The sequence below is a fragment of the Rutilus rutilus genome (assembly GCF_951802725.1).
Source record: "Rutilus rutilus genome assembly, chromosome: 2".
Lineage (NCBI taxonomy): Eukaryota > Metazoa > Chordata > Actinopteri > Cypriniformes > Leuciscidae > Rutilus > Rutilus rutilus.
The window spans coordinates 36881902-36905322 of NC_140210.1; the positions used below are offsets into that span (position 1 = coordinate 36881902).

A 23421-nucleotide genomic window follows, 5' to 3' on the forward strand; every position below is an offset into this window, starting at 1 on the left:
CTTGTTGTATCTGGGACATCATTTCACCAAGAACCATCGAATAATCTTTTCCAGACATTTTAGCAATTCCTTTCAAGTCAGATAAATAAGTGTCAGTCTTTGAACCACCCAACTTTGAAGTGTAAATTTGGGATAAATTCCTAATATGGAATTCGTTATTTTCATCAGAAATAAATGTATACGGCAGTCGTGAAGACAGTTTTGCTACGGACACTCCTGACACAAATTCAACAATGAGCATATGATGAAATTCGGATTCGCTATCATCAATAATGTCATCGCGATTAATGTCGCCATATTGATCAAGAAAATCTATAACTTCAGAGGAACTCTCTTCAACCGGCCCATCCACTAAGACGGCATTAGGAATTTTTATCCCGAGTGTTTCGAAAACTTCCATCGCAAAAACGAACTGGTGAGTCTGAATAAACGGTTTCTGTTAAAAAAAATGTTAATTACTGTACAAACCAGCTCCTGGCTGGCTCGCCAAGATGTAACGGGTGTTTGAGATGGTTAACCGATATTAATATGTCTTAGGCTAGTAAAATAACAGAAGTCTAAATTCGTCTACAGGAGCTGGTGGTCAGTAACAACACAGAAACATAAGTTTAAATTTGGTGCAGGTACCATATATTGCAAAATAATTAAACAAAATATTTACAAATAGAAATAATGAAAGAAAAGAAAAAGAAAAGAATCCCAAAATATTTACAGACTGCAGTTGAACCGGTTTGTAGTTAAGTGCACTTGATAGTTGTTGTTCAAGTATAGACTAATATAAATTACAGCAAATACACACACACAAAAACCAAAAAGAAAAAGAACTGTCCCAGCAATAGATGGTATACAAGACCAGCGCGACAACCCACAAGGGTTTTATGGAAGTTTGTAGTGATAAGTCCGTAAGTTATTGTTCATCATGTGAAGGATGTGTATGTGGGGTTGAAGCACTAGTCTATGGAGAAGTGTGTGGGGGACAGGCTGTGGACAACCTTCCTACCAGACCAGTAGGATGGCTATTCAGTGGATGCTACACGGATGGTAGGCTCCCAGCAATAGAAATTCGGCTCGCCATCATTCGTCTCCAGACAGAGAGAAAAAACCTGGCCTGTAGTACAACAACAGGACCAGTAAATAACAGGGCAAAGTTGAAACTAAGCATCAGCTCATTCCACACTCAGATATCATTTTCATGTGCACACAATTCTAAATTATTACAAAATGAATCAATAAATGTACAAACTACAAATAATAAACATTAAGGGCATGACAACACAATAAACAGTACAATGTTAAAGTTGTATTGGCTGCACAAAGTTCAAATAAATTCAACAGTACTATAATCAGATTTCCTTACTACATATAAACACACTTACTGAAAACAAATATATTTGTAACCCACAAATGCAAATGTCACAAAAGCATAAAATTAATCAAAACCAGTTGGTGAATATTTGGCTAATATGTTAGCTTTCAGCATGTAGTTCATTCATTCAGAGTACTCACCAGTTCCTCTAAGTAAACATATGGCAATCTGGTGACGGTGGCAATCCCCTGCAGCCACTAAGTTATTCTAAAAGTTACAATGATGTGTTTAACTTAAAAGAATAAATCAAGCAAAAGAGTGAATTGTTTGTTGAACACAAACCTGTCCACAGCTGCCGATCAGCTTCCCCACACCTCTGAATGAGGAAGAAGCTGCAGCCTAATTAAACTCGTGCTCTACTGCGCGATTGGCCAAGCACAGTCACATGACTGGGGTGGCATGAGATCACTTCTTAAAGGGGCAGCAGAACTAATAATATATTACCAGATTTCAACCTGGGTTACATAACTTTGCAGACCTTTTTAATGTCCAAACAGCAACATTACACACTATAGAAAGTTGCAAATCGTTAGCCTCATAGCATAATTGCCTAAGTCATTTTTTTTTTTTATATTACTTAGGCAATTACTGCTAATGCTATGAGGCTAACGAAATGTAAAAATGCACAACAGGTCCTCTTTAAAGGACTACAGACCATCTAAATTTAGAGCGGTCACACCTTGGCAAATGGGAAAGGGGAATCTGATACCACCTTCTCCCTCTCATTTGTCCCTTTTCTCATACTTGTTTATCTCCTCCAGAATTCTGCAAATCCCTGGAGTGTGCGTACAGCCAATGAAAGCACGACAACTGTTATCTCTGTGTAGGAAATGTCTCTGTACACATAAACACTGGCTTGCGCCTCTGTCGACACCATCACCTCAGCTATTCTAAGCTTCTCTCACATTCTTAGCAGATTCTCACACAGTTGGACTTTTCATATTCATACGCCAAGAAAATCATATTTTGAGATACCGACATCTTGAGTATTTCATCAACATAGGTTGCAAACAACTTACGTCACAGGACAAAGTGAATATGCAACAGTTCCTGCGCTCAAGAAAGAAGCTTTAATTATCCCCAAAAATGAAAAGCGGCATTTTATAAAGCAGGAAAATGAATGTGCGTAAATGTGATCTCACTGCCATTTATGTAATTGTGCAATCTCAAATGATCTTTTAAGTAAATAACAATGATAAAGATCAGGCTCTATTAAATTATCATGTCAGACAGACTGTAGTCTGCAGTGCAGCCTTTTTATAATTCATGGATCTGGTGTACATCACATTAGTTTCTCTAGTGCAACAATTAATCATAAGCAAATCCAGACTTATGTCATGATCAGTACAGTAGTGAAAAAATCAGGCACAAAAAGGCACAGTGAAAGAAAATAAAAGAGCAGAATTAATATATGTTCTTTCCTTCTTATTGTTTTAAACATTGACAAGGTTGTAAGGATTTATTAAAGGTGCAGTAAGCGATTTCTGAGAAACGCTGCTGAAAGTTGATCTGACCAAAGCACCAAAACACACCAGTAGCCAATCAGAAGTAAGGGGCGTATACACTCATTAGAGGGGAGGTGTCGGTTTGTGTTTGTGAATTTGGGGGCGGAGCTATCAAGATAGGGGTGTGATCCTTTTGGGTATATGGGTGTGTTAGTTTTGGTGATTTCAAATATCAACAGTGTTTCTCAGAAATAGCTTACTGCACCTTTAATAGATGATCTAATGCTTTGAACAAGATAACTAAATTGAGTTGGAATCAGTGTTATTATGCTAATTAAAACTAATTAACTACTAAAATTCATTTTCGGTAATTAAAATACAGCTGAAATATAATAAATATAAATGAAAAAAAAAATACACCTAAATTAGAAATGTACCCTCTGCAAATAATTTAAATAAATATGTTTTTTCAAATATTAAAATGAGAAAAAGTACATGAAATGGCTAAAACTTCAACTAAAAGAAAAAAGAAAACGGAAAATGTGAAATTAAAAGCTGATTTGAAATATTAATAAATACTATAATAGCAGTCCTCTGTAGGTATGTGGGTAATAGTATATTAATAACATTAAAAAAGTAACTGCTTGGAATAGATTTCAAGTCATGCGGATCATTTTTATGGTGCCTTTTTGAAGCAAGAAGGCTTCAGTCCCCATTTATTGTAACTTCGTGGAAAAAGAACATAAAAAAGCAACCAGTATATTATTTTTTAAAATCTCCTTTTGTGTTACACAGAAGTCACATCAGTTTAAAATGACCTATCCTAGGGGAGAATACATTTTCATGTTTTTGGCTGTACTGTTCCAATTCAATACAGTCCAACTACCGTTTTTCAGTCTCATGTGTAATCACTTCTTAATCGACTGCTATCTATTCATTCGCCTGCAGTATTCTTACTGTAGTATAGGTCAGTCGTGTTTGTAGGAACAGAGACAAACAGAGTACTAGGTACATAACAGAGAGAATAACAGTCAATCAACACAGTGTAAATGAGACTAATTACAGGCCCAGTAATGTGGAAGCTGAGCAGAGCAGTGTGTGTTCACTGTATGCTATACCACACACACACATCTGTATACATGATGTCTGCCTCTGCCCCACACTGTATTGTATATTCAACTCCAGTAGTGACTTTTCAGTAATTAAAGGGCTGGCACCTAATTTCTTCGGTCAGCTTGATAAATCTGTTTATCTACCCATAATGTGTTTGGCCTCTCAAGGGAAAGTAACACTGTGATCAGTGTGTGCTTGTATTAAAGGCCCCATGGAATCAAAATTTCCGTTTTATGATTTTAGTCCATGTATATATCTGAGAATATACTATTTATTAAGAAAAAAAAAATGTATGCATTTTAATAAAATAGTAGTCTTTCTCAATGCTAATAAGCAAAACCTTGACCACTTAAGCCCAAAGTATACTAGGAATTTTATTTTTTTAATTTCGATTTTAAATTGGAAGCAGCAGTTACCCTCTGCTTATTCACCATGATAAAATTAATTAATAATGAAATGAATGAATATATCAATACAAAACAACTGACCACCAATATGTCTGAAAGAAAACCATAGTAGGTTTTCTGGGGTAAAAGCCTGTTCACAGCAATAACGATAACCATAACTATAGGAGATCGGGTTGGTTAATGATAAGCCCACGGCAGTTTTGTTGTCTGTAGCTTTAAATGCTCAAGCTCAAGGATGGATTCTGATTGGCTGTGATTGTTTTTATCGTTCATCAGCTGGACTTTTTTTTTTCTAAAAGTGATTCCAACAATATCGCTTCTTTGTGTTGCTGTTATCCTTATAGTTGTGGTGTGGACTATTGGCTATTCTTTAAAAAATATATAGTTATCGTCCTTGGTGTGAAAGGGGCCTTTTATCAACATAAATAATTATTTACCTATTATAAAATAATCATTTCTAAAATTATTAATCATATTCATTAATTATTTGTAATGACTTATGTAGAGTTAAAAAATAAGGTTTTAGTGGAAAAATATTGGTAATTCTCACTTTGTTTTTCACTAATCACTGACGGACCTGCTGCAAAAGTTGAAATATTTCAACGCATCCAAAGCTCAAATCAGATCTGAAAATTCAGCATATGCAAATGACTACTCTTCATTGGAAATAAATGACTTCTGATCTGTCATTTGTCAGAGATAGTGGAAAGGCGGCTTAAACGGAAAGTTCACCCAAAAATGAAAATTCTGTCATAATTTACTCTCCCTCAAATTAGTTATGACAACTCTATATGATTTTCTTTCTTCTGCAGAAAACAAAATAACATATTTTATAAAATGTCGGTAACCATACAGTTGATGTACCCCACTGACTTCCATAGTATTTTTTTTTTTCATACTATGGAAGTCAATGGGGCCCATCAAGTCAAGTCAAGTCAAGTATATTTGTATAGCGCTTTTCACAATACAGATTGTATCAAAGCAGCTTCACAGTATTAAATTAAAATAATACAACAAGGTTTGTTTCTAGTGGAATTTATTGATTGATAAAATCAGATTAAATATCCCCAGAATATCCCCAACTGAGCAAGCCAAAGGCAAGAAGTGTTTGGCATCAACTGAAGCATCAAAGCATCAACTGTTTGGTTAACTTCAAAATATCTTCTTTTGTGTTCAGCAGAAGAAAGAAATTCATACAGGTTTGGCACAATTTGAGGGTGAGTAAATTATGACAGAATTTTCTTTTTGGGTGAACAAACCCTTCATTTATTTTTATATAAATAAAAAATAAAAATAAAATAAAAAAACTAACCCTTTAAAGCGTGACTAAACAGACAAAAGATGTCGGACAAAAATTTTAAAAAGGCCAAATGCCGACGATTGATTGGCCTGGTCGATATGCAAAATGTATAGGTTTAAAGAGAACACAAGTGGCAGAATCAACCAAGCACAATTAAATAACCAAAGCAATATGACATATTTCAGTATTTCTCCCGCAGTCTGCCTTAATCAAAACTCTCCTAGTGTAGCTTACAGTCTTGGAGCTGACTGAACCATCTTCACAGGGGAACATGAATACAAATTAAACCACCAGCCCAATAAGCTGATATCTAAACTCCAATATGCTACCAGCAAAGCACGCTGAGAGAGGCAGTCTGGCTTTCAGATTCACACTGTGGAAATTCTAAGTTCGGCTGTTAGAAAGTGCTCTACTTTGCGTCTGCTAATGAACTAATATTTCTCCATTGTGCACAAACCTCTATAACCAAGAACAAATAACAATCGAATAATATCTCAACTTGAGGTCATCCTCATGGTTTAACCTGAAATGTAAGACAGAACTCAGTCTGAGTGAAACTGACAGAGTGTGTGATAACCTCCGTGCCGGGTTACTGCCACACGGCCCTTATCTAAAAGCAACGGATTAAAACTGCTCTGATATGATGTTGCCGGTGTTGTGCAAGATACAGTCCTCCCAGAAACCAGTTTTGCTTGGACTCCAAAGGGGTGGCCGTTTCTAATGCCTGATCAAATGCATTTGCTGTTCTCATGATGTAGCTAATCAAAGAAATCCAGTTATACATTTGTAGCAGTGGTTATCAGACAGCAGGTGATGTTTTTATTACTCAGAGTAAGTCTGCCTTATCATTCAATATCAATTCCCCTATGGAGAAAACGCCTGGGACTTTTACTTCCAAAACCAAACTGTTGCACAATGGGGTCTGAGAGACCAGATTCTATGGCGGTGCTGCTCAACCTTGCAAGACACCGGTGCAGCTGGCAGGTTCAGCTTGTATTCAAAGAATTCTAAAAAAAAACCTTGAAACCTTGATCTTTCAATGAATACATACTGGTTTCTGGACTAGTTTCCATGGGAACAACTATTGGTTGGCTGTCAGATAGGTCTTTAGACAATAATGCTTTTTTATTGCTACAGCAAAGAATGGATGAATAGTGCTCCGGGAGTTTTAAAAAACATTTTTACTAATACAAATTTCATTCAGATTATATTCACAGAAGGTGAGATGACTAATACAGGGTGTTATGGAATATTGGTTGCATAATACAGAATGAAATGAAATGAGTACAGATGCAATGAGTGAATATAAAAGTCAAAATATATATATTTTTTTTTTTCTATATTGCATGCTATATTTAAAAAATGTATGATATACACCTATGACCTAGACATCCTAACTATTTAACTAGTCAGTTTTTGGACAACAACATTTTAAATGTATAAGGCATACAAATTAGCTAAAACAAGACTACTAATTGACTGCATGAACATGAATTTTCAGAACTGAAGTAAATTCTCAACAACTACAAAGAGCAATTTGAAAACATCCGCATTTTCTATTTACGTTTGCAATGGCTGATGGATGCAGGCAGGGCATTAGAATCAAACAGATGACGTGGACTGGAAATAGGAGCCATACATCTGACATTTAACATTCCTCCACACTAATTCAGGGACAATTATTTCAAGCGCACTTAAAAATAGCAGTGAAGGGCTGATCATCAGCTCACGGTATTCAGAATAGTAATGATTATGTAAGGCTGTAAGCAACACACGGTCCCCAGACAATATGAATGATAATTAGATACAAGAAACAGACGAAACAAGAGTGGTTAATGAGATGAAATTAGAGGAGGGTAAAAACAGGCTCTTGGAATGCTAGGAAGTATAAGATTATTAGCTTGACTAAATTGGTTTAGATCACAGTGCAGAGATGTACATGCTATAGAGTCACTCGGCCGACCCTCATAAAAGTGGCAGGTTTATTTGTACATGCTACAAAATACACAAAAAAATGTCTAGATGATGCCAACAAGCTCACGTCTTCAAATTGTGCCTGTCCTGTAATTTTGGGATCGGTCACAGAGGATAGGTCACAGAGAAAGACAGAGACGGCAGAAAGAGAACATTAGCAGAGATTTGTATGCAGAGGTGATTGTATGAGCCCCCTTATGAACAGAATACTAAACACACACACACACACACACACACAGTATATCGATCCGTCATTCACACAGCCCTCTTTAAGATGGATACCATAGGGCTGCAAGATTTGTAGGGAAAAATTCTGAAAATAATTGCAAATGTGATTTAAAATGTGAATAAAAAAATACAATAAAAATAAAGCTTCAGGTATGCTGTGCTTGTTAATAGCCAGGGCAGCATAATTTGGCCAAAATGTTGTGATAAAATGATAATACAAATATTTATTATTATTATTAGAAAATAATATAAGACAAAATAATAAATATTATTGTAATATTTCACTGCAAAATAAAAACAATTTAAGAACCATTTTGAAATATATTTCAGAAAAATAATATAATGAATTTTATTTTACCATTCAACTGTAAAATTACTAATATTGCATGTTGCTTTCCCAAATGCATGTTATAAGTGCAGTGCTCTCCGCAGTGATTCGCTCTGAAACAAACAACGCATATATTTGACTAAATCGCAGAAATGGTTTTATTTCGATTCATTGTGCAGCCCTATACTATGGCATCACAGATGGGCTCTGATTGCAAGACAGATGAATTAATCATGATCCACAAATCTACGTTTGCATAATAATGGCTGCCATGGACATTGGTTCTATGAATATTCACATTTAAAAACAGCTGAAAAGGACATTGTGACACAAATGAGCATCCAATGAATTCAAGGATGATCTCTTTAATATGAAGCATTCAAAAATTGCTGTCACACAGACTCACACTACAAAGTAGCTGTTGCCAACAAAGCAAGCCTAGGCTTGAAAGTTTAAAAATGTTTTTAAAAGCCTTGATGATAAAAATTCAATCAGTTATCATCATATAGCCCACTAAGTCAAAATAGTCTGAAGGTCTGTGTTTAGCTTGAAAGCTCCAGAGGACATACACACGATAAACAAATAAAGCAAAAATCTGCAAGTGAGAGAAGAAGCCGGTCCACAGAAGACGAAACAGAGATCAGACGGCGCTAACAAGATCGAGGTGACAGTGAGAGGGAAAAAAAGAGAGAATGGAAGAAGGGTATTGAGGGTCACAAAACAGAGAGGTGAGAGAGAGAAAAGAGAAATGAGGCCTCTTTCTTTCTACCTGCCAGCAGTGCGTGACCGGTTTCTCAAGAAAGCTCTAATCCACGGGCAGCTACAAATCAATCACAGCGGGTGTATATTTCAGATGAAGTCCTGCTGAGAATATCCCACTCCACATGAGTCTCTAAACTCAGACCACTCCACAAGCTCAATTGGCCCTCTCTTTTGGACATCTATGTTCAGTATATGAAACAAAACTCATTTTGGGAGAAGTGATATTTTATTTGAATCGGGGGGTAGGAAGTTAAGACCCTTTGTGACCACTTATGGCTTTAACCTGGGGCTTTAACAAAGGAAAGTGTCATTTTACAGTAATTTTGTTCTTAACAACCAATATACCATCAAAAAGCATTTACAGTTAATATTGTTATTATGTCATGCTACTCTGATACCTGAAAACTATCATAGCAACAGCAACTGTCAGTGTATGTCATTTTCTGTTTGTTTTTTGTTTTGTTTTTTTGTCAAAAAGAAAATCAGATGTTATGAAATGTAACCATCAAATGGAATTAAAAAAGGCTTAGTGATATGCAACCTGCCCAAAATATTGAATTTGATGGCTTCACACTGCTTAGCAAGCATGAGCCCATATCATGCAATGAAATACACTAAGTTCAATCATGACAGCTCTGGGCATGTTTTTGAATATGGCAATGTTAATTAATGTATTTGGTCTTACCGGACTAGATCTGCTGCTTTTGATTATTGCTACTGCTGCTGCAGAGCAAGTATGGGCTTGCTACTGCTAATACACAGACATCCTGCTGTGAGCATGTAAGATATGCTGCTGCTGCATTAATAGACATACATAAATCACATCAGATCTAGGCAGGTGGAGCTGGGGGAGGTGGAGGGGTTCAGAGGAACTCTGATAATGCGCTGCAGGACTAGATCACAGCGAACCATGAAACAGACTATTTAAATGTTGAACAAGCAGTCTCATTGGTTGTAGGATCAGCAGAGACCAATGAGCTTGTGCCCTGTGGTAATGATGCAATTGCTAGCGGATTGCATGTACAGGACCTATCAGCCTGCGCTCTCTATAGTTTCAATAAAATATTTATCTGATGGACTCCATTTATAAGTTTCTCTTTGTGTTACTACCTCCATTATGGCGGTGAAATTTTACCATGGTAACATGAACATGTATTTGTGAGTTTCAGAAGGAGCTGCTACAGAGGAATAGAGATGGCAAGTTGGTGACAGTGCCATTATAACAGCAGAGGGGACTGGTGAAAGACACTGGCAATTAGAGGCAATGGCCCATAGGGTGGAGTTCAGTTTGTCTCAGCTCTTAGACAGAGGCAATAAAAACATCTGCAGACCACAGGCGCGCAAGCCTTCAGAAAACAGCATTAAATAGGCCATATGCTGATATTTCATTTGGAGTCTGGGCTAATTCAAATTCAATACTGATCGCAATTCACAACATTTGACAAGTGATGCCTGGAACACCTGCAAAATAATGCTAACCCTCGGGAAACACAAGATAGAGAGGAAAGAAATGCAAATACTGCTGAATTGAATGAAGGAGCAAACATTGATCAAATATATGCTGCCTTGCTGAGGATAAGACTTCTTTTAAAGACTTTTAAACGGTACAATACAAACTTTTAAATGGTAGTGTAGTGTTCTGCATTGTTATATTTGTCTCCAGCTAAGCTATACACATGAAGAAGTATTTGTTATGCCAATAAAACACATTAACACTAGAACTATCAAGGCAGTCATTTTGACCGTTTTAAGATTTTGCAATGTAACTTTGTTGAAATAAAACACATGTAACTATAGGACCCTGACTTTTCCTAAATGTGTCTATATTTTATTCTATCATTGTTATTTTCTTAAAATGACAAGACACAAAAGAGTTTTGAGTATTTCTACCTCGAATGGCCATAACAGTCATACTGACCATATGCATTTGCATACGACCGTATGACCGTATGCATACAATTTTCATTGTAATTTTACAGCATGATATCTAAATGATTGCTCACTAAAACAAATACTGGTTACTAAATCAGTTCGTTTTCTCGCAGTTTATTATATTTTCATATTTTTTTCCCGTGACGGTCAGAATGAAAGTTTTGGCCAGTTTGGGGCATATGCGTTTCATATGTGCCCATAAAGGTTTTACCTATGCATTGAAATGCATTTTGGCTATGTTTTTGTAAGTTATTGTATTCTAATATCCAAGGATGAATACATTTGTTTTCATTTTACAAAGAAAATAATAGAAAATTGATCACTTTCGACTTTGTATCTGTAATTACAATAGCTGTTCTGTGGTTCTCGATTAACTAATACATTTTCACATAGGCCACCAATAGAATTAAAATGTAGTGTTTTGATGTTTATTATTACCTATCCTAACATTACAGATCCATTTATTCTTAGATTTGATATAGCTTATTGAAATGATATGCAAATAATGTATGAGGCGTCAGAATGACTGCGATGGCCATTATAGTAGTTATAGAATTCCGGTAGTTCTAGTGTTAAACTGAAACAGCCATGAACATGAAAAGTCTGCCAGAAAGCAGATTAAATCTAACTGGAGACATACTACAGCGATGCTACAGTTGCTGGTTTGTTAACTGTCCTGCTCAATTGCCTTGTCTAAATGAGGCTAACCCGTGGAGCTGTCAAAAAACGAAATCTAGCATTTCTTCTTATGTGATAGTCCTGCTTGATCCACAAAGCAACTTCTGTTTGAGAACCCTTGAGTGAATCAAGTATTTGAGCAAAAATGAGGTCCTAGCAGTCAAGCACATTTCTCATTTTTTCTTAAAAGAATCAAAGCTACTTTTTCTGAATTTAAGAGGTTGCTCATGAAACAAGACGGGACGATCGCAACTTACTGTTGTTTGTGTGAGAGCTCTTGCTCCTTATTAACCAGATCTTGCTTAAGGCTGGCCAGCATCTCCACTGATACGTCCACTTGCCGCGAAAGCTCTGTGGCCTTGTCCTCAAGGTCTTGTTTCTCCTGACAGAGCCTCTCACTCTCCAGCTTTGCCTTTTCAAGCTCCGAGCTTTTCCTCTCCAGCTCCGCCTGCAGGCGGCCAACACGCGCCGAGATCTTTTGCTCCACCTCCTCCGACAACTTCTCGAGCCTCTCGTCCAGCTCGAGCCTCTCAAACGCTCGAGCTTTCAACCGAGCCAAGCCCTCCTCATAAGCCGCCTCCACCGCACTAGCCGCCACGTTAGCGGCCACCGCCACAGCATTGTTCCCTGTGGAGGACAAGGTGTCGCCGGAGCTCATGGCTGTCTTCACCAGGATCTCGCCCAGGGGAAACTCCACATTAGGCAGGTAGCAAGCAGTAGACGTGGGGGCAAGACCAAGCTCTTCGCCAGAGCAGGGCAACTCGCGGTACGGAAAACGAGATTCGGCGGCGAGGGCTCCGTCGGCCACTAGGGGGAGCAGCGCAGCAGCGTCGCATACGCTGTTCGACTTCGACAGCACATACAGGGTCTCGTAGGTGTGGTTGTACTCCAGATGGGCGCGTAGAGAGGACAGACTTCGAAAGCGCTTGTGTTCCCCACAGCGAGGACAACGGTACGGCAGGTCCAAAGAGGCCATTCCACGCTCCCGTGGCTGCCACGATGGAGCAATCTGCTCACGCCACCAAGCGCTGCCAAGAGCAAGCAGGGACAGCGGCCGGGCACCACAGAGGACCACTCATCTCAGATCCGCTGGGATTGCTACAGGCTGAGCGAGGAACAGGGGGTCATCACACATGCTCCTTCTGAGTCACAAGTTCTTCAATTAGTTCTTTAGTAAGGTCTTGACTGCTTTTAGGCCTCTTTCTGGCACTTAATCGGTCTTCCTCAGGGTCAAAACCTTTTGTCCTAGTAAAAGAGGGAAAAGGAACAACACAAAAAAATGAACAAATATTAACTAGGTATGCATACAGTAAGTATTTTGCCATATAAAGCAATAAATGATCATTATAATTGCAAGCAGATATGCAGGCAGATATCAGTCTACATTTTGTCAATTTAAATTTACTGTATAGCGCTTTTCACAACACATGTTTTTAAATCAGCTTTACAGATATGCATTATGTTAATGATGTTAAAGGTTCTTCATGAAGTGTTACTGATGTTACACTGTGTTCGTCCGATTACATTACTTGCCCACCGCCACACTGATGTTTTGCTTTTTTATACAAATAAAAACCATTTACTTCAGTTGGACAATGGACACTACAGTTATAAAATGAAAGCATCTCCTCTGCTCCATACAGCAAAAAATGCAGAGTCGCAGCAGGAGTCAGATTTGACTTGATCACGTGAAGAAAGTAAGGAGAGATGAGGTGACTGACAAGACGATGACGGAAGATTTGGTGCGCAACAGAGCCTGAGCGTCATTGACAAATATCTTACTGTGTAAAATGTGCGGTGCAGCGAACAGAGTAGGCCTACATGTGATCGCGAATACGAAAGCGAAAGTCAAAAGTGACCTTGCATTCAAAAGCTATTTCAATACCCACATATTGATAGCAGTTACCTGATTTCCACAAATGATAGGCCTATACGCAGAGTATGTGTGATCGTGAGTGCCAGTAGAGTACAGGTAATACAGGTGTTGTCGAAAGTTTATGTACTCGTATGAAAATTTCTTCACCGTGACATCCCTATTGGAGCCATCAATGCCAATAAAGAACCTTTATTTTTAAGAGTGTATTTATAGCAATTACAAGTCATTCATTCATTATGGAGGTCTGAAAGGTACGAAATCTGTAAGTCTTTGTTTAATTTATTATAATTTTGTGTAGTGACAATCCTAAATATGTTTGCATGCAGATAAACTGGATATATTCTTTTCTTAAATTACAAATACAAATGTAGGCCTACTATGAACTAAATATGAACTTGTAGGCCTAATGATTGTCTGTGTTCCATGGATAAAACAAATCATACAAGCTCGGAGTTAACATTTTATTTAATTTGTCGCCCAACTAGAACTATCCTATCATTTGGCTGTAATTTATCTGTTTAAATATACTAGTCTATTTTACTTATCAGACCAATACATATGACATTAAAAGGACACATTTATGGACCGATATCAATATGACTACCAATAACGTGCATCCCAATTTCAATATGATTTTGCAAGTACTGGAATCTTTGGTCACAAAAATGTCTTTCTGATTTTGATATTAAGCAAACTCAGTGGGAACAGTGCAGACATGGTTGCAACCTGACGAATATAAAAAGCTGATGTCAGCTCACTGGAGGCACACATTTATATTTGTGTATTGCAATTTACTGCAAAGATATAATTAACCATGGATTAAATATAAATCTGTTCCTGAACTGGAAATCATTCCTTTTGTCAATTCTAACATCCTTAATTTCCACTTCTCTGCATGCAAGAAGTAGCAAAATGAACAGTGGTGTACAGTGGTAAAATAACCACAGGACAATTTAAAGAATGAGTTGAGTAGTACATGATTTTAAGGTTTCTAATCTCTCTGAGTGTTTTCAGCCTCTAAGGAACTGAGAATTGACTCACATAGAGCTGATTTAGCTGAATATGCCTTTACATGCACTAATGGAAATTAACATACTCTGTCCGGGCCTCAATCAAGAACGTATATATTTCAATATGCCAAACTACATGGTCATAACTCAATGTATTGTTTGGCAATAGATCAATGAACAGTCTCTTAACAACACTTAAACGGACAAGGAGGCACCTATTGTGTGAAATTAGTTGTAGTAGTTCACGTGCCATGATAGTTCATCTAACTATTCCCAAAGAGACACTTCATCAACATCAAGTCTAAATGTGTAATGAATCCCCATTAGTGTTCCCCAGTCTTCTTTAGCTGTTCCCTTTTCATTCCCATGATATTGTGAACAAAGCAGATAAGAATAGGAATGAAATGGATATGATGAGTATTTATTCTACACACATGATCCTGAAATGAATTTCAGCCAAGGCTCCAGTGAATGAGAGAGTCTTATATTCATTCATAGGGATTATAGGAGCACAATTCCACAAAATTAATCCAAGATACTGAATCAAATAATCTGCCATGGCATGTCATGTCATGAGCAGTGCATTTAACAAGTAATATAATGGAGCACAGCGGAAAGTGCTAAATTGTCTAGAAATCTTGGCCCCGGAAGTTTATTTGTCATTTGTGTTCTCAATACAAATTCTTCATTAATTTTAAGCCTAGAATCAAACCAATCAACTGAGAGATGGATTACAAAATATATTTGATTCAAAGCTTTAAAAAAATAAGTATTTGAGAATAGAACAAATACACAAACGATTGTGCACTTATAAAGGAATGAATGAGCAGTCATTCATAACCAAAGAAAACGAATCAACGAAATTAATACTTTTAATCTGCAAGGATGCATTAAGTGACAGTAAAGACTATTAACATTGTTACAAAAAATATTATGCAGCACACATATTGTCAACATTGACATTACTAAATGTTTCTCGAGTATCAAATCAGCATATTAGAATTATTTCTGAAGGATCATGTGAAAGTAATGATGCCGAATGTTTTGTCAACACAGGAATGGATGAGCAGATGGACTATATAGAGATCAGATGAAGAATAATTTTATTATGAATTTACATCAGACAACACCCTACTGACAAATGATTTTAAACCACTAACCTGGTTTCCATTGCACAGGATGGTCTGTTATGATGGTTTAAGACTTGCCATCTAGTCAGTTTGGGAAACATCCTAAACCTGCTTAAACCAGGTAAGACCAGTAAACCACCTTAGCCTGCTTTACAACTATTTTAGTGACAAGTGCATACTCCAGGAATGTAGTCTGAGGTAATAAATGGAGTGTGATTTCATAAGGAGTGACATTGAGCTGGGTTGACTGGACTATATCTCATTGTAGAAAACGTGAGAGGAGGAAAACAAATCTGACAACATGCTTAAACAATCATGTCAAAAGTAAACCTAGACCACATCTGCTGTCCTTGGCTCATCAAATCACATTCAGTTACCTTAGTGTTGTTTCTATCCCACGGGGTACAAAACCTGGGCTCTTGCCCTGAGGGTGCTTGCTGATTTAAGGGCATCATCATTATAGCATCTATTGTGACACACATTTTAAAGTGCAGAAATACACGAGAATCCTCAATCTGGGTAATCAGATTCATTATGTGGATGTCTTCATATGTCATTCTGTCAGGAGTGCACATCATTATAGGTACTTGGTATCATTCTTGGTCTGTCCCTATTGTGCCACAAATGATCTCTGTATGGTTTTGTCTCTCTCCATAACCTCCTTCTTCCTTTAGCTGAGGAGACAAAGAAAACCTTTTCATTGCTAAGGGGGCTTGAAGACTCTCTCGTCTCAGATCTGTAATGGGATAACAAAAGACTTTTGATTAAGGCCTTCTTAGCAAGCATTAACAGCAAAAACATAACTAAAACCATAAAAGGGCTCTTTTAACAGCAGCCATTTAAGACTGAGATATAGCCCGGTGCTATGAAAGAGCGGCTATATCACGGTCAACATTCTTGCAATCAGCTCTGACCTTGATGACAGAGAGCCGTTTGAATCTTGCAGACAAACTGCTGCTTTCAAGATGGAGGTCCATTGTTGCCACGGATACAAGCTCAGAATGTGAAGCACAGTAATAAATGGATACAAACAAGTCAGCCGGTAATGATGAAACCTCAGAGAGAGGTAACAAGGAAAGAAGGACGGGGTGGATAAGTCAAAGAATGCAGGACGAATGCTGGAATGGACTGAGAAAAGGGTAAATGACAGCGGATTAGTTTTTGTGGAGATGGGTGGATGCAGAGAACTCCAAGAGATTATGTTCCAATCATTGAACTAATGAGAATATTGTGAATGAACAAATACAGATTATGACATGTCATATATATTCGCTTGTAGTTTGTTCATGTTCCTGCTTAATGTTACACTTTGGCTGTGTCCGAAATCGCCCCCCTTTACCCTTATATAGGACACTATTTGAGGGGACAGCCATTTGTAGTGGAGTGCACTCATTCAATCCAACAATGCACCGCAATAACGAGTGTATTTAAACGAATGTACGCTCGGCAGCTAAAGAATACCCATAATGCACTGTGACGGTCGTGCCGAATGAATTCCTGTGTCTCGCCAGAAGATGACGCCCGCAGCTGAATCATCCATCCATCCATTTTCCAAACTGGTTGTTCAATGTGGCTACAGCTTAAAATCATACATACAATTTTTTAGTTGTGTTTTATAGAAAGTTTCCATGACAGAGTTCAAGATAAATCTTTTCATTACTACTGGAACTGCCAGTTTGCGAAGTTTCAAATGATTATTAACCAGCAAGCACAACCCATGCAAAAGCCGCAGCCCTTCCAGCACACTCAGTGTCCGAATTCACTCACTCGTTTTAATTCACTCCTTCAAGTGAACTGTATTTTGTGGAGTAATTTAGGGAATAATGAATGAGGGTATAGGGGGTGATTTTGGACACAGCCTAATCTCCAAATCTAAATCTCATTGGATCTCTTTCTCATGTTTAATGAACAAAGCACATGGACTGGAAGTGATTGAAGGAAAACCATAAAAAGTATGACATCTATCATGGACATCGCGAAATTACGTACAAATAACGAGGCCTTATTTTTAGTGTTCTGATTGGTTGCGATTACGTTCAAAACTTAATTTCTGAATGGAAAAAATGGCTTGTTGCATCATGACTGGTTGGGACACAGTTTTGGCATTTAACTAAAAAGGTTAATTCATATGCAAATCACATGTGTCCACGTCATTGGGCATTATTATATCAGGTTATGGTGAGCAATGTTCTCTGTATTTTTATGCCACATCAGTGCATTACATAATTTTCAGGATGACATCTTTGAATTCTATTCATGGATTAGAAAGAGGCTTTGTACAAGCTGAATGCTGTCATTTCATCCGTTGAGCCAACACAATGACATTTATTTATTTATTTATTTGCTTTTTATATCTAGGAACATAAACTGAACAGTCATATTATTGTAAGCCTACATATTCGGCCCAATTTTTTTTTTTTATATGATCCTTGTTACCTAAATGTATAATGCATAATCTCAACACGATGCATTTCACTTTAATTTATGAAGTGAGGTCTTAGGCCAGTGACTGACCTCTCTTAATTGCTACACCGAAGGATAATCACATTCTTGTCTCTGGAACTGCTGGTTTCTCCTCAGTGAGTAAAACCAGAAAACCATGATCACACAATGCCCCTGTGACATAAAAGTAGTAGCCAAAATAGCTCAGCCCTTACAGTCACAAATCTAGTTCCAAAAAAGAGTGACAACAAGCAAATAACTCTGAAAAGCACCAAGCCACTGCAACACAATTCCACTAGCATATTAACATGCAACAAACATACTGTTATGCCTACGTTTTATTTTTCTTATCATTTAAGAGTTAAAGGTACACTATGTAACTTTTTTTGAGTCAATACATCATTAATTCTTCTTCCAAAACTTGTTTCACGAGTTCACACTTACATATAATTTGAATGGGTAAGTTTAATGCGTATATGGCGTGCTGTCCGGAGGGAGGGCTCCGAGCTTGGAATTCAGCCCGAACCCAGAGTACTCCCCCCGTATGTAAGTGTTTAGTACTAGAAGTGTGGAGAAGGGGTGGTGGAGGGATGCTGCAAAAACTGTCAATGGAATGAGGTGAGACTGCTGAGTATTTATACCTCTCACCATTGATTGCTGAGTGCTTTCCACTTGTGTTAATTATCTGAACGTGCTCCTCCCGAACCTTGTTAATAAAACATCATTTTTGTCTTACCCTGATTCACTATGGTAAGCCTATTATAAGGGTTTAAAGTGTCTACCAGTTGGGTGGTTTTTATGGGAAATTGCCCGTCACTTGCCCGTGCGTGTCTCATCACAGTCGTAAATAGAGAAAAGTTGTTTCAGCTACTTTGACGTGTATATGGTGTGGGAGTTGTATAGGTTAGGTGTCACAACAAGCGAGAAAGGTTGTCATGGAGCACAATAAATCTTGAACCTCCAGAGAATCATCTGTTTAAAAAAACAAAAAAAATGCCGAACAGGGGAGAGTCTGCAGACAAAAAAAGAGAACGGGACAGAGCTCGTAATAAAACAAGAATCAACGTTGGCTAGGCTTTTCAGAGATAGCGAGAACTAAGGGATTTAAATTGTTGTTTTTATTACTCGACAGGAGAGTAATGTATTTTACTGAACAGATAAATTGGCATATTTGGCTCTATAACAGAGTTCAATGTAAAGCATTATCTGTTGTGAAGGGTCATTTCACTACGGGTTGTTGTAGTGCTGTGCTGGGATTTACTTTCAAGGAAGTACCGTGTCTCTTAATGGGTATAGAAACAGTAACGTGTTCAGTTAGTCAGCTTGAGACCCTTTCCATCTAAACTGGTTATATCTCTTAAGTTCAGTAGTGAATGTTTTGTGAGCAGAAGGATAATCTCTCTCTTTTTTTTTGTTATGAGAAAAAAACATGAATCCGCACAGTCACGCAGAGTCGAAGCACAACCAAAACAATGTTCTTCGTTTTGTTTTTTAACCGCTAGAGGGACAAAAGTTACATGGTGAACCTTTAAGGAATTATTTTTGCATGGGAAAAAAGAAAACTACAGAATTACTGCCCCCCTCCAAACTTATAGTTTAAATAAGGAATAAAAAAAAAGAAAACTACTCGTCAAGCATTTTCATGGGGTTTATAAGGGAAATTTAAAGCTCAGTATGCACATTTAGGGCACAAATTGTATACCTGAAAACTCCATTTACATAATACATCATTCATAATGCATATTCATGATCTTACAGTACACAATTCATTTAATCTAAATCAAACAACTCATTCTGCCTCTGAAATAATTTTTCTGATAGTGCCAATCTGTCTTATTTTTCAAATCAATTCAATCAATTCTCAATTAATAAAATCAAGTACCCAGAAATGCATTACAGAAGGGTGAGTCGATCTCAAGTGATCCAAATATTTGTTAAGTTGGATGTATAGCCAACTCAATATCTCAGTTCAGGATGGTCCAAGTTTCTTAGAACTAAAATGATCTCCTGAGCTCATTTGACTTCCACTGAACCATTTGAAATGGACTAAATCATAAGTAAAACGGCTGTCAATGCAATTTTAAGTATAGGCTTGAGGTCACTGTAGGAATATAACATGAAGGAGCATAGCCAGAAGAGCCAGATGGCATAGTTGCAGAATCAAGGACGAGCTAATGCTCGGATGAAGCACGCAAACAAAATTCTAGTAGCCGCCTCAACAAAACTGAAGACAGTGAAGGCCAAGGCTGCTCAGGATGGCCAATTCCAAAAGTTGAAGCCCTACAGGCGAAAGATTCGTCTGGCTCCTATCGATCCATGGAATTTCACTGAGCCAATTATCCCTCATTACCCACAGCTCATCACATGCCACTAGTCTGGGAAGACATCCCAATAAAGCACTAAAGGCCCTCTCACACTTGTGTTTCTGTATCACTAGCTGATGCAGACCAATCGATTTCCCAATGTTATTTTCCATACAGGTTAGCAAACATTCACATCCACTGAGTGCATTGTTTGCTGTGGTTCAGTTGTAAGGATGCACACTAAAATAACACATTATTATGTGTGTTAACAGATGCAATTAACAAACATAACTGCTGCATTATCTCGCCTCTGTGTGTTTTCCATTTAGATATTTGAGTTTAATCACCATCAGTATAGCCTGTGGTCAATCCTCTGTGCACTTTAAATACATTTACACTGCTCTCTGAAGCACATTGAAAAGAATAGTGTGGGGTTCACTCATAAATTGCTAGTAAATTTCACAAATAACTTCGACAAAAATGCAAGACATTGAATTAAACATGAAGTAGACTGAATGGAATAGTATTTTCTTGTAAAACATACTCCAGTAATCTTCAAAAACTTCAGAAAGAACATTTTTACAGCGTAGATTTTAACTGTTATGCAAATTTGTGACACACAAAACTGGAATTACACTGTGCAGCTCTGCTTTAAAAACAATAATTATCCCATAATGTTTTCACCAACCAAATTGATTTAATTGAGTGTGTCAGGCTTCCTAATCATCTAGCTAAAGGGGCAGAAATAAAATACTTTTATGACACGGTTTTCTAATATTCATTTACATTGATCTGAATATGTGGTGTGCATTAAATGCAGTGTAACCAGAGTCTGAAAAGTTTTGTGATCTGATCACTGATTGAAATGCGTGTGACCCACATGGCGTTTAGTGTAAGAGTTAATGCATCCTCACCAGAAATGGTTTTAAACTTTTTATAGGGCCGGCCTACTGATAAATGTGTAATTTAAAAGCACTCAAAGTCACTTTAGATAAGTCTGTCAAATCAGCAAATGCAATGTATAACCACAGATTTAATAGTAAGTGTCTTTTTTTTTGTATGTTGCAGGACTAAACACATTCTTTACACACGAGGACAACAATATCTGACCAAATAGCTCCCAGAAACCCAGTCAAAACTCTACTTCCTACAACCAAAAATGACAGAATTCAATATCCTTACAAGGTCTTATAATGCAAATATTTTTAGATTTGTTTTGTTCATTTTAAAAAGCAACTTGTCACACATTTCCCCCGACAGAACACATGAAATCTGAGAAAATGTGACTCCATACAGGAAGTAAACACACCAGTATTGGGTATGCTTGAGATCAATAGCAGATCAGACACAGGGGACCACCAATGTCTGAAGGAGCAAACAATACTATGTCTCATTGTCATTTTTCATTACCTCTTATTAATATCATGCAGTGCTAAAAGAGAGGCAGCATTATGGACTTCTTTACAATAAGGGAAATTACATCTACACTGGCTCTCACAGTCTCACTCAATGTTTTTTGTATCAGTCATCAAATAAGTACAATTAAACTGCAGTTTGTAACTAACAATCAATTTAAGATTCTATTTGGTTATCGGTTCTTTATAACCAATAACCAACCATTTCCTGAGATTTCTCTTACGCCATTTAACAGGAAACGAGTATTTACAGGTTGAATGTCTTTTTATTTTTGTTTAAATAATTAATCAACTTTTTTTTTCAACCATGCATTTCCAAGTGACAATATAACACACAGAAATAAATTTGCATGAAGTGTTGCAAATTATGTTTTAATGTATTCTAGCAAATACTTAATCAAATATAATCTGTAGTCATAACTTTAGTATGCCTTTGATGTGAATTGAAAATGGAAGGCATCAATAAAACTTAAAAACTTTTTTCAGCTTACTCATGGCTATTTTCAACCATAAAACGAAACATTGCAACAGCAGCCTCAGTGTATTTAGGGTAAATGTCTTTTATCAAAACAGAAGTAAAGGTAATCGTAGAAAGCAATCATCATGATTCATAATTACAAAACGGACTGGAAGTAAAACTGCAAAAAGTGTTGTTAATTACTATAAATTATATCCACACTATCTGGAATCCTCCAGAAAAGGAAAAAGAAAAATGATGGTCATGTTTACGTAGGCAGCTGAAAATGCTGCCTAGTTAGGCAGCTCACTAGGTTTTGAAACACAACCTATCATTTCACAGGGGATCTCTCCCTAAATAATCAGGATTGCGCTCCGTGTCATTGACAGCTGATTCGGTCGTGGGCAAAATGTCATGTAAGATAAGGGTGGAGGCACTAAATAATCAGAAATGGAGCTCATGTTCTTATTCTCTCGGGCACGTAGATTTGAGAAATGATACCGCATGCGGCTCTACCTCTTTTCATATTAACCGTGGAGATGCCACATTTTATGAGACAAATAATAATAATAATGCCTAACGCAATTAATGCACACCGACCGATCATGGGCATATATTTGGAGGTATGTCACCTCGCTGCAAATTCGTGCCCGACGGTGCAACCACGGTTCAACAGATTTTCCCCATTTTTCTCCAATAACGTAGGCGAGTCGCGGTCCAAATCCGTCTCCTCGCGCCCCTTACATGACCGCCGCTTGCTAATATCAACAATACCGATGCCTAGAACACGCCGTTCCCATTGTCACCATCCAAAACATGTTACATGTGTCAGAAAGTGTGCCTCTCACCTCGCAGATCTGTGCCCATTTTCCGCCCGTGCCCAGCAGCCGCCGCTCCAGCAGGATGACGTCACGAGCGCCACTCTCTGCAGCAGAACAGAAGACGAGCGCGAACACGCGTCGCGTAGCGCAGGGAAATCATCAAAAGGGGCGTGTGTGACGCGTCGTTCACCGCAAAGAGCAGAACGCATGCCCTACTTGTCCTGCCTAGAGTCGGGTTTTAGTTGACTGTGATTCAGCTTTTTCAGCTGTGTATTGAAGATAAAAAGCCTTCATTGTGGATTGTTTTATCAGGCTGATGATGAAGGTGCACCACACAGTGTTGCTACATTTTATGTTTTGTACATTCAGTCGTCATATATACTGGATGAGAGGTTTTGAACTTTTTGATAGCAAAGACTGCCAAATGACCAAAT

General features: G+C 37.6%; 1 protein-coding gene across 1 annotated transcript in view; it reads right to left on the bottom strand.

The window, feature by feature from the left end:
* The window catches only part of fbxo41 (F-box protein 41), a 59740-nt gene extending 36627 nt beyond the window's left edge, over positions 1–23113 (bottom strand). Inside the window, exons 1-2 of the mRNA XM_084402070.1 lie at positions 23015–23113; positions 11791–12778 (exon numbers count right to left, since the gene is read on the bottom strand). Of these exons, the coding sequence (XP_084258196.1) occupies positions 11791–12509 (719 nt within the window). The 5' untranslated portion in view covers positions 12510–12778; positions 23015–23113. The remainder of the gene's footprint in view (positions 1–11790; positions 12779–23014) is intronic.
* Between the last annotated feature and the right edge of the window lie 308 nt (positions 23114–23421).